Here is a 13,443-nt window from a genome sequence, read left to right on the forward strand (position 1 = left end):
AAAAAAAAAAAAAAATATATATATATATATATATATATATATATATATATATATATATAGGCTGGGGTTGTGGCTCAGCGGTAGAGCACTAGCCTAGCAAGTGTGAGGCCCTAGGTTTGATCTTCAGCACCACATAAAAATAAACAAGTGAGATGGAGATATTGTGTCCAACTATAACTAAAAAAAAAAATGAATAAATATTTTTTAAAAATATATATATATAATACATATTTGGTAATGTTGTCATTGATTTTTTTTAATTAAATGGTTTAGTCTAAACATTTACATGCATGTATAAAAACGCTTATGTTGATTATATTAACTGTTTTAGTCTATAAAATATTAATATATAATATACTGAAATTTTATTTTATATACATTATGAAGAATATTAGAATATTTTCCATATAAAACTAGATAAATAATATATGAAAATATTCTAATAGTCTTTGAATTTTTCTGTAAGTCTGGATTTTGTTCAAATTAACCAGTTTAGATTTTAATTAAAAATTATATAGTGGGCTGGGGATGTGGCTCAAGCGGTAGCACGCTCACCTAGCATGCGTGCGGCCCTGGTTCAATCCTCAGCACCACATACAAACAAAGATGTTGTGTCCGCCGAAAACAAACTAAAAAATAAATATTAAAAAGTTCTCTCTCTTTAAAAAAAAATTATATAGTAACATGTGCAAGCCTGGTGTTAATATATAATGAGTCATAATAGGAAAATGTGTTTTAAGGGCTGGCGTTGTAGCTTAATAGTAGAGCATTTGCCTTTTTGTAGAATGCCCTGACTTCAATCCCCAGCACTGCAAAAAATTTAAAAGGAAAACAAAAAAAGAAAATGTTTTGTTAATAGAATCATGCTTAAAATATATGACTGTAATGCCCAAATACTTTATTTTTAAATTATATTATTTTTATTCCACAACATTAAATTCCTTTTGATAGGTAATGGAGTATCTTATTGGTGGAGATGTAAAGTCTCTCCTACATATATATGGTTATTTTGATGAAGAGATGGCTGTGAAATATATTTCTGAAGTAGCATTGGCACTAGACTACCTTCATAGACATGGAATCATCCACAGGTAAAGATCACCTTTTCTCTAAACTATTATTAAAAATACAGGTAATCAAATTATGTACCAGAGGTTACAATCTCGAGACTGAGGCAGAAGATTACAAGTTTGAGGCTTGCCTGGGCAACATAATGAAATCTGTATTTCAAAAGAAAAAAAAAAAAGTTTGACTCTCAAATATTTGTAGTAACCACCTGCCCATATTTCCAGGTTATATAAAGTTTAGTAGCAACTCATACGAGTTTACAAATTCCATTAACTCTTGTTTTACCTTCCTATGTTTTTATAGTTTTCAACATGAACATAGATAGCATTTTAATATGAGGAATATTGAATCCTTTTCTGTTCCTACCATAACATGCTATATTGTGATCCTTGCTGTTTTACACTGTTTTCCTCTGTACAAAGAATGATTATGTGACTCTGCTCTGTTAAAGCATAATTTTACCTCATTTAAAGAGAGAGATGTACTTTGAATGACTTGAGGTTGATTTTATTTAATGAGATTATTTGTATTAATGGATAATGACAAAGATAATCTAGTTACAATCACTTAACATTTTTTGTAGATTCAAATATACAAAAAAGGTGTTTTTGCTTTTCAGAGTTGTTTTCTGTACTTTTCAAAACTACCAATGAGTGCCTTTATTGTAAAGGAAATAAATAACACTTGCCTCTTCTTAACAAACACTCTCTTTTTCTCTCTCTCTCTCTTTTTACCCTGGACATTCTAACATCAAAACTCTTTCTTTTAAAGTTATCCACTGTGCCTTTTGTATGTGCAGGGATTTGAAACCAGATAATATGCTTATTTCTAATGAGGGTCATATTAAACTGACAGATTTTGGCCTCTCCAAAGTGACTCTGAATAGAGGTAAGAAAAATAACAGGTAAATGTGTCTTTTTAAAAGTCCAATAAAATTTAGAGACATTAACTTACACTGTTTTCTTTGTTCATTTACATCAAATAAAATTGATGGTTATTTTTTCTAAAATAGGCTAGAAAAATGTAATAGTGTTTTTTTTTTTTTTCCCATAGCAAATGAAAACCTTGGTGGGCAGCTCAGTGGTAGAGTACATGCTAACATGTGTGAAACCCTGGATTCAATTCCAAACACCAAAGAAAAAAAAAAAAGATGAAAAATGGGCATGATTCTTCTTCTTTTTTTTTTTTTTCTTTTAGTTATAGATGGACACAATACCTTTAGTTTATTTTTTTATTTTTATGTGGTGTTGAGGGTCAAAGCCAGGGTCTCACACATCCTAGGCAAGTGCTCTACCACTGAACTACAACCCCAGCCCATGTGATTATTAGGTCCTTGAAAAGCCTTTGATGTTCAAAAGGAACTCAGAATTTCTGGTCTTCTGAATTTTCTCCCTGCTGAAACTGGTCCTTACACTTAAGCGTCAATAAAATGACTAAACTATTAAAATATAATGACGTATTAATAATAGCTGAAAACTAATTCAAATATTTATGGCCATCACTAAGTGATAAACACAGGAGCAAAGAAAATGAACACATAATTCACACATATTTATATATATGAAAATATGTTCATTTTAAGTAGTGATTTAATAAATGTTAATTATAAAATTAACCATCAGGGATGGCGTTGTGGCTCAGCAGTAGAGTACTTGCCTAGCATATTTGTTAACATGAGCACGTGCAAGGCCCTGCGTTCTATCCGTGGCACCACATAAAAATAAATAAATAAAATAAAGGTATTGTGTCCAACTACAACTAAAAAAATGAATGTTAAAAAAAAAAAAAAAGGTTTAACCATCTGCTTTGGGGTTGTACCTCATTGGTGGAGCTCTTGCCTAGCACGAGTGAGGCACTGGGTTCGATCCTCAGCACCACATAAAAATAAAATAAATAAAAATAAAGGTATTGTGTCATCTACAACTAAAAATGTTTTTAAAAAATGAACCATCTTACACTATTAAGTATATATCAAAAAGGAATACTGATGATCTAGTTAATGAGACTACAAAAACAGTTTTTTAATGGGCATTATAAATTAGCATAGTGCTTTCTAAAGAAATGCTGTAAATATTTTTTTTTAAATGGTTTTAATTCTTTTTGATCTTATGTTTTAGAATTTATAAGAAAATTATTCAAGAGAACAAAATATATGCAAATAAAATTATTTGTAGCAGCATTGTTTCCAATGGATATAAATAAGAAGTCACTTAATTTCATCACAGAAACATGGATAGATGATAGATTGTCATCTTGGAAACATTGTATTCACTATTAAGAAGCATAAAGTGGGCTGAGGGTATATAGCTCAGTAGTAGAGCATTTTCCTATCATGTATGAGGCTCTGGGTTCAGTCTCCAACAACACATATGCACTGCAGAAGGTTAGAAAGATGGAAAGGCATTTTTTTAAATAAATTAACAGTAACCTAAAATTGAGCTTATGAATTATAAACCCTGGAATTATAACTATTTGAGAATATATGTAGTGCTACAATTCTTTTTATAATTTTCAAACAGTTGTGAATACCTTTCAGTTTTTCCTAAGTTTGGTAAAAACTGACTTCAGCTTATATGAGGCTATTTGTATTCTTTCTTAATTCTGCTTCATGTGATTATTCATACATTTTGCTGCAGAAATGATATTTCATTACAGTTGCTTATATGAGATGTCAATAAGGATATTCCATACTATAAAGTACATTCATCCCATTAGTTTTCTTAAATCTAAACATTTTGAATTGTGAAACAAATCTAACTCCAAGGAATTCAGATAATCATTGGAAAATATGAATGAGGAAAAATTTGTAGTAGGATGATATTATCAGAAATTTAAATTATTTTTATATCATATGACTCTGATTTTTTTAATAAAATATCCTTTAAGATTAATTACTATTACCTATTGGATTTTTTTTTCCCCTTTTTGGTTCTGGGATTAAACTCAGGGTCACTTGACCACTGAGCCACATCCCACATCCCCAGCCCTATTTTGTATTTTATTTAGAGACAGGGACTCACTGAGTTGCTTAGCACCTCACCTTGCTGAGGCTGGGTTTGAACTCAAGATCATCCTGTCTCAGCCTTCTGAGCTGCTGGGATTATAGACATATGCCACCATGCCTGACACCTATTGGCTTTTATTACTTCATCAGTGTGAGGTGTAAATTAAATTTTAAGTTCAGAATTTAAGTCTACTTTTTTTTTTTTTTTTTTTTAAATAAATATTTTTTTTTAAATTTTAATATTTATTTATTAGTTTTCGGCAGACACAACATCTTTGTTGGTATGTGGTGCTGAGGATCGAACCCGGGCCGCACGCATGCCAGGCGAGCACGCTACCGCTTGAGCCACATCCCCAGCCCGTAGTCTACTTTTTTTAAGTCCTATGCCATATACAGAACGTTAGACTTCTCATACCATTTTTGATATCTAAGAAAATAATATGGTGTTATGTGTCAATGTTTAATTATTTTAAAATAGTATGTATTGAAACATGTTAATAATAGAGATGAATTTATATCTTGACCTAAGCTTAAGACATATTTGTTAACATGAGAGGCCCATATTTGTATTAATTCCTTACTACCTCCTTTTCCAATATTTGATTTACCAAAAGATCATTTTCTTGCTAGTTGGGTAGCACTCATTTTCAGTCACTGAGTATTCCCTAAAAAGTTAATAGGATTCTGAGTCATTTCTCTATGTTATATTCATTCCTGAGTAAGACAGTATTCTATCAACTTTTTAATGATTTCAGTTAATTAACTAGTATTTCTTATTATCAACTTAGTCGATGACAATGAAGATTTTAAAGAAATTTCATATACTTTCCTTTGCATACATAGATATCAATATGATGGATATCCTTACAACACCTTCAATGGCTAAACCTAAAGAAGATTATTCAAGAACCCCAGGACAAGTATTATCTCTCATCAGTTCTTTGAGATTTGTAAGTACTTGATAAGAAAAAACTCAACATAATATATACACTTCTGTGAAGATGACTCTTTTAGTGTTTCTTTAATTTTCTCTTTTTAATAGTTCACACCAGTTGCAGAAAAAAATCAAGACTCTATAGATACAATTTCAACTCATCTATCTGAAACATCACAATTTTCTCAAGGATTAATTTGTCCTATGTCTATAGATCAAAAGGAGGCTAATCCTTATTCTAGCAAACTACTAAAATCATGTGAGTATAAAAGAAAAGATACTTTACTCCATTCAGTGTCTCTTAAAACACAAAAATATTTTCCAATGTTTCAATTTCTAATATCAATTTAATAATTTAAAATGTAAATATTTGGATTGTCCTGTATTTCATAAATGTCTTTTCTGATAGGGATTGCAATGATTTTTAAGTTGACAATAAAATATCTAGCTAATGAGATATCCTTCAATGACCTATGGTAGTCGTCAATTTCACTAAACTGGGTCTGTGGAAATCTTTTATAAAGAAGATATAGAGGGCTGGGGCTGTAGCTCAGTGGCAGAGCGCTTACCTAGCATGCATGAGGCACTGGGTTCGATCCTCAGCACCACATAAAAATAAACAAAATAAGGGCATTCTGTCCATCTACAACTACCCAAAAAATTTAAAAAAAAAACCGAAGATATAGTACCTGCCATGTTGATTATCTCTATAAGCTAATTCCAAAAGATTTTGAAGTAGCTTAAATTTAAAATTTTGAGGATTTTTTTTGCATGACATAAAAGACAAATGTCAAATAATAGAGGAGAATGGGACAGATGTTTGTATAGCACTTGACTTCATCCCTTATTACTTATTGATAGTGGATAATTTACTTCTCTGAACTCATGTTATTTAGGTTATAAATTTGTTGAAGTTATTAGTTATTTTCATAGGTTTTAGCTCATTTTTATTTTGCCCTTTGACTAAACTGTACATATTTAGTATATGTATAGTAATGTCTCCTTTTTTCAAATGAGAAAACTAATATTTGAAAATATTTAGGCTGGACATGATGGCACACACAGTAATCCCAGCAACTTGGGAAGCTAAGGCAGGAGAATTGCAAATTTGTGACCATCCACAGCAATTTAATAAGATCTTCTCTCAAAATAAAAAATAAAAAGGACTCAGTGGTAGAAAACCCCTGGGTTCAATCTCCAGTACCAAAGAAAGAAAGAAAGAAAAAGATTTAGTTACACAGTAGTAGTAAGTGGAAACTAAATCTGATTACAAATACATTTCTGTCCACTAAATTTGTCCTCCAAATGTAATGAGTCTTATTTCTTCTGCCAAAATTACATGGCTAAATTTAAAAAAAAAAAAAATGTATATCTTGACAAACAGAAGACTGTTAAAATATGAAATATACAGATGTAATATCCTTATTCTGCATTTCTCCTAGTCATTCTTTAATCTGTCAAAACTAGGTAGGCACTCTGCTGGTCATTTGAGTGGGTATAACAATGAGTAAGAGAGGTCCTGGCCTCAGATAATTTGTAGTTTTGTGGTGAGGACAGGTATAAAGGAATAACATGAACAATCCTATAAAATAAATCAGACAAGAAGGGGAAGTAACAAGTGCTAAGTAGAATGAATCTGGAATGGTTCTAAGTGAAGACATAGTAATGGCCAACTTGGATCCAGAAAGAGAAGCAAGAACTTCACTCACTACAAGTTTGGTGAAAGGGGGCATTTCAGATAGACGGTACATATGCAAAAGGCATATGCATGTGGAAGTATATTCATTTTCAGACAATAGGGATTAAATATGATATGTGACAAAGAGAACTATGTACAATGGAAAAGAAGCTTGGCAGGTAGATGGGAAAGGATCAAGTGTCATTACAGGAATACTAGGATTTTACCTGTAAAAAACTGGGAGCTATCACAAGTTCCAAAGTAGGCAATGTTCTCATCATAACATTGATGGAGAAATAATGCAGTAGCAATATACAGTATGCACATGGCATTAATTAAATATAATTTCTTATATTATTGGGGGAAGGGTGTTGAGCACTTCAGTCATATATCAGGTTCAGTGTTCAGTGAAATTCAGGAATTCCATTGAGAGGATTTATGTATTGGAAAACAAAGTTGGGGGCTGGGGTTGTGGCCAGTGGTAGAGCGCTTGGCTAGTATGTGTGAGGCACTGGGTTCAATTCTCAGCACCACATAAAAATAAATTAATGAAATAAAGGTTCATCAACATCTAAAAAAATATTTTTAAAAAATTTGGATTAAATAGACTTTGAAATTCTTCTTCCAGTTTTAAAGTTCTAAGGCTTATTAGATCAAAAAGCTATAAACCTAAGAATTTCCTTGAGATTAAAGTAACGTTCACCTTTTTTGGGGGAAAGAAAACAAGACATATCCATCTTTTTATATATGTATGAAATCCTTTCATCCGTATATTCTAATCTTCAGTTAAAGCATGATTGTCTTACATCTATTAGTTGAGGAACAAGCATTTTATAGAATTATTTAAGTATATTAAAGGAATAGGTGCTATATAGATGATGCTACTTTACTGTGTTGGCTCACTGTTAGCTGCTTTACCATTACTTATTTGCTTTACCAAGTCTTTTTTTTTTTTTCTTGTGGTGCTGGGAATTGAACCCAGGGCCTTGTGCATGTAAGGCAAGCTCTTTACCAACTGAGCTATATCCCAGCCCACTTTACCAAGTCATATTAAGAAAACCCCTTATATGGGGGTGGGGATGTAGCTCAGTGATAAAGTGTTTTTAAAGCATGCTTAAGGCCCTGTGTTTGATCTCCAATACTGCAAAGAAAAAGAAAAAAAAAAATCCCTTAGGATGCCTATAATTCATACTCATAAGCACATAAATCTTAACATTACAATAAAGCTATAGTTTTAATTAAGTACACATTAAACTGAGTCACATTCTAACTTTATCATAGCACAGCTGATATAGTATATCAATAATGCTCCTTGGGGCTGGAATTGTGGCTTAATGGTAAAGTGCTTGCCTCCCACACGTGAAGCCCTGGGTTTATTCCTCAGCACCACATTAAATAAATAAATAAACAAACAAACAAATAAATAATAAAGATATTGTGTCCATCTACAACTGAAAAAAATACTAAAAAAAAATATATATATATAGGCTCCTTTATCCAGAATTATTAGTAACTCAAAATGGATTCCCTTTCTAATTGTAAGAATCCCTTATCTTGATTCTAACTTTACAAATGTTAAGGGGATTTTGTTTTGTATTCTCTTTGTGAGCAGTACTTTGTAACAATTTATGAATCTATAATGAGAATCATGCCCCAACCACCTATAGGCATCCTTGTAGACTTGATAGTATTTACAAAGAAACAGTCCTGATATGCAGTGTCTAATACAGTTATCTGTAAAGATTCAGGTTCAGTGAGGAATTAAGAAAGCTTTGACATAAGTTTCAATATTTACTTTTTCCTACAGGTCTTGAAACATTTGCCTCCAACCCAGGAGTTCCTGTGAAATGTCTAACTTCAAATCTGCTCCAGTCTAGGAAAAGACTGGCTACATCTAGTGCCAGTAGTCAATCCCACACCTTTGTATCCAGTGTGGAATCAGAGTGTCACAGCAGTCCCAAATGGGAAAAGGATTCCCAGGTTAGGAAAACATTTATTTTACTCAAAACCAAATGTGTATATCAAATGAATGAGAAAGACACCGTAGCTTTTCATATAAACCCTATAAGGAAATGAAATTGTTTCATGAATGGCACTCAAGGTATTATCAAAAATTCTTCATTTGTTACCAATTCTTTTGAAATATTTCATTTCTCATTCTGTTGGGAAACTGCTCTTGCTTAAAATATAGTAATTAAATAATTATAGTAGACTGATAGTAAATGCTTCTAGGAATCTAGATGGACTTTTCTTTTTAATTCCCAACCATGATACACACACCAGCATATTGAGTTTTTTGTTGTGTGTATTTGCTTCTAATCTTTAGAACTCCATGTACCTCCTTCTATACTTTTTCCCACCAATTTCTCACTTAAAGGAATGGTAACTCTTTAGAAATAGCTTATATACCACAAAGGTAATATGGGTATGCCCTTAAAAGTATCTATTCTGAGGAGACTGCTCGCCAAATGAGTGGATTTTGTTAAAATTAATTTACTTAATCTATGTATTGTTTTTGCCTTTTAAAAAAGTTATTAAGCCAGGCATGGTGGCATATGACTATAACCCCAGTGTCTTGGGAGGCTGAGACAAGGAGGATTTTGAGTTCAAAGTTCAGCAATTTAGCATGGCCCTAAGCAACTCAGTGAGACCCTGTCTCTAAATAAAATACAAAATAGGGCTGGGGATGTGGCTATGTGGTCAAGTGTCCCTGAGTTCAATCTCCAGTACCCCTCCCCACCAAAAGAAGGTTATTAAAGCTAGAAACAGTAATAAATATGGAAACAGCATTGTCTCCTTGTCATTCTCTGATTGGAGATGTCCCTGTCTCTCTCTAGAGAGTGCTCTCTGCTTGAGCCTCACTTTGCTCTTATTTTATTAAGTTTTTAAAGCTATAGGTACTAAAAGAGATAGGAACTAAAATGTAAAAGTATAATAATATCTTCATAGAATGCTGATAAATAATGTTAGATTAGAATAAACCTTCCATTTGATAAAATAAATAATTTGGATTTATATTTATTTGCTTTTTATTCTCAGTAAATTTTTTCTCCTCTCTTTATAGGCTGTGCTATAAATAATATATGCTATAGGATACACATATACAGCTTTCCTTTCTTTCCTCCCACTTCTGCATTCCTGAGGAACACAAAGGTTAGATTATAGTAGTGCTTCTCAAGTTGTGATCAGAGGAGTGATAATGGACTGTAAGGAACTCTGATAACCTTGTACTGATCCCTAAATACATCTTTTTCTGTGCTGTGAGATCAGTGAATTATAATTCAGGAATTTCCTTTTTGGTTGGAACTAAATGATCCTCCTTATTAAGTAAGATAATAATAGTTATTAAAGTTTGATATTTGTACTTCAAAAATAGGCAATATAAGAGTTTACTAAAAAATTATTCTAATGGTGGGTTGGGGTTGTGGCTTAGTAGTAGAGCACTTGACTAGCACATGTGAGGCACTGGGTTCAATCCTCAGCACCACATATAAATAAATAAATTAAATAAAGGTATTGTGTCCATCTACAACTAAAATAAATAAATAAATAATAAATAAAAAACATCACTCTAATGGAGTAATCTTATAAAAATCCTTGTCACCATGAATTATTTTGCCATATTACATACAAAGCTCTTGAGTATACATGAGCACTTGCAGATAGTTGGAATTCAGTTTTGAGAAAAGCATTTTGTTATCAATTATCATCAATTCCTCATATTGACAATAGATTTTAATTCCTGCTATTTTGGGCATTATTACTCATGTGAAGTGGTACATGTTTATAGTAACAATGTTTTTGCTATTTAATTTTTTATTGTTTAATTTTCAAGCCCTAGGCATTTTGTACTTTGAAACAGAATCATTCATATACCCCTACTACAAAACATATATACATAATGTCGAAATTTGCCTAAGTATGTTACCCATAATAATATGTAGTATACTATCAACCTATATAATAAAGGATAATTGACTTAGATTTCAGATTATGTTTCATTCAAAATAATGTGCATAAACTTATGCTCTATGTGCTTATATTTCTTTTTAATTCTCTGTGATTATTGTTCTTTTGTTTTAGTGAGAATAGGTAGCATTATATTTTATGGAGTTATCTATCACACCTAGATGGCCAGAAGGTAGAGAGGAGTTCAAAGCCACCCTCAGCAAAAGCAAGGTGCTAAGCAACGCAATGAGACCCCATCTCTAAATAAAATATAAAATAGGGCTGGGGGTGTGGCTCAGTGGTCGAGTGCCCCTGAGTTCAATCCCTGATAGCCTCCCACCCCCCCAAAAAAAAGATTCTCAGCTTTATATAACTAAAAAAAGTATTTCTCTTCCTCTCAGGAAAGTGATGAAGCATCGGGCTCTACAATGATGAGTTGGAGTACAGTTGACAAGTTATGTGCAAAATCTGCAAATGCTGTTGAGACCAAAAGTTTCCATAAAAAGGATCTTGAGTTAGCCCTTTCTCCCATTCACAACCCCAGTGCCATTCCTGCCACTGGAAGCTCTTGTGTAAATCTTGCTAAAAAATGCTTCTCTGGGGAAGTTTCTTGGGAAGCAACAGAACTGGATGTAATTAATGTAAATATGGCCACTGACACAAGACAGTCTAGTTTCCATGAGTCAAAGCAGTGGACTGTAAATTCTAGTGATGTATCTGAAGAGCACCTTGGGAAAAGAAGTTTAAAAAGAAAAATTGAGTTGGTTGACTCTAGTCCTTGTCAGGAAATTATACAAAATAAAAAAAATTGTGGGGAGTATAACCATAGTAATGAAATGATAAATTGTAACACAAATCAAAATTCAGGCTTAACAGCTGAAGTTCAGAATTTGAAGTTATCAGTGCACAGAAGTCAGCAAAATGACTGTGCTAATAAGGAAAACATTGTCGATTATTTTACTGATAAACAACAAACACCAGAAAAATTACCTATACCAACGATAGCAAAAAACCTTATGTGTGAACTAGAGGAAGATTGTGAAAAGACTAATAAGGACTACTTAAATTCTAATTTTCTATGCTCTGATGATGATAGAGCTCCCAAAAGTATTAATATGGACTCAGATTTGTCTTTTCCTGGAAGTTCTATCATGGAAAGTTCATTAGAAAGACAATCCTTAGATCCAGATAAAAGTATCAAGGAATCCTCTTTTGAAGAATCAAATATTGAAGATCTACTTATTGTATCACCAAACTGCCAAGAAAATACCTTGCCAAAAGAAGATGAGAACCCTGTTATCCAAGACAATAACCAAAAAATATTAGCTCCTTCTTCAGATGTGTTGAAGACCTTAACTCTTTGTAAAAGAAATGCCGTAGTTTTTCGAAGTTTTAATAGTCATATTAATGCATCCAATAATTCAGAACCATCCAAGATGAGCATCACTTCTTTAGATGCGATGGATATTTCATGTGGTTATACTGGCTCAGATCCCATGGCTGTCACCCCTACTCAAAAAGGAACATCCTATATGTCATATCAGGTACATTACAGCTTTTTAATAATTTGTTCTTTGAATTTTAGAAAAGTAAATTATTAAGAAAGACATTCACCTCTCAGCTAGACTATAAGATATTAATTAACTGTATAGTTTCATTCTCCTTATTGAGAATCTATGAATTGTTGGAAGTTTTCTTGCAGAATGGTAAAACTGTAGTAACAGTTTATTACTAACAATAGTATCTTTCATTTGTATAGCACAATATACTTTTCTCAGCAAATATAATCACATTTTTACTTGATCTCAGCAATACTATACAATACAAAATTAAAGTCTACTTTCTTCTTTCTTCCTTTATTAATAGAGCTTTGTGGTTTTATATATAGTAGTTGGGTTAATCCTGACAAATTAAAATCTACTGTTAACCTAGTGTCTTCCAAGGACACATTTAGATGATCTCATTATAGAAAAAAAGTTAAAATGTATATAATTAAAATAACAATCCAGGTGCTGTGGCTCATGCTTGTAATCCCAGCAGCTCAGGAGGGTGAGGCAGGAGGATCACAAGTTCAAGACCAGCCTTAGCAACTTAGCCAGGCCCTAAGCAACTCAGTGAGATTCTGTCTCTCAATGAAATATAAAAAAGGGCTGGGGAAGTGGCTCAGTGGTTAAATGCCCCTGGGTTCAATCCCTGGAAACAATAAGTAAGTAAATAAAAATAACAACAAATTGTGCTTATTTTCTAAACCTTACCTTTTAAACCAAAAGCTTTATATTTTTTCTTCCTTTGGAAGGACATCATAATATAAAAAGCATGAACTCTGAATTTAAGTTATAAAACTAGAACTTACTTAGGACTTAGAAGTGCCTCAACCTCAGAGCCTATTTTTCCAATTGTTTGCAGTACTGGTCCTCCTGGACTCAAAAGATTGTTAGACAATTTTCTTAAAACCTTTTAAATGCCATTGAGTACAGGAATTTGTTTATATTTAGTTTATCACATATTGTCCTAATAATTCAATCATTTGTCAGCAACAACTTTTCTCAGTAAATCTTCCTAAGCAATGTTTATCCATGCTGTCAAAATTTTTTTCTTGCCAGGCACTATGGCGCACACCTGTAATCCTAGCAGCTCAGGAGACTGAGGCAGGAGGATCAAGAGTTCAAAACCAGCCTCAGCAACTTAGCGAGGCCCTAACCAATTTAGCAAGACCCTATCTCAAAATTAAAAAGGGCTGGGAATATAGCTCAGTGATTAAGTGCCCCTAAGTTCAATCCCTGGTACAAAAAAAAAAAAAAAAAAAAAAAA

At 32.5% G+C, this 13,443-nt stretch overlaps 1 protein-coding gene across 1 annotated transcript in view; it reads left to right on the forward strand.

Annotated features, from left to right (window-relative positions):
- Positions 1 to 13,443, forward strand: part of Mastl (microtubule associated serine/threonine kinase like) — a 30,671-nt gene that overhangs the window by 6,947 nt on the left and 10,281 nt on the right. Inside the window, exons 3-8 of the mRNA XM_048812753.1 lie at positions 952 to 1,091; positions 1,868 to 1,956; positions 4,916 to 5,022; positions 5,115 to 5,265; positions 8,492 to 8,664; positions 11,034 to 12,176. Of these exons, the coding sequence (XP_048668710.1) occupies positions 952 to 1,091; positions 1,868 to 1,956; positions 4,916 to 5,022; positions 5,115 to 5,265; positions 8,492 to 8,664; positions 11,034 to 12,176 (1,803 nt within the window). The remainder of the gene's footprint in view (positions 1 to 951; positions 1,092 to 1,867; positions 1,957 to 4,915; positions 5,023 to 5,114; positions 5,266 to 8,491; positions 8,665 to 11,033; positions 12,177 to 13,443) is intronic.

The sequence above is a fragment of the Marmota marmota genome, unplaced genomic scaffold (assembly GCF_001458135.2).
Source record: "Marmota marmota marmota unplaced genomic scaffold, marMar, whole genome shotgun sequence".
NCBI classification, from domain to species: Eukaryota; Metazoa; Chordata; class Mammalia; order Rodentia; family Sciuridae; genus Marmota; species Marmota marmota.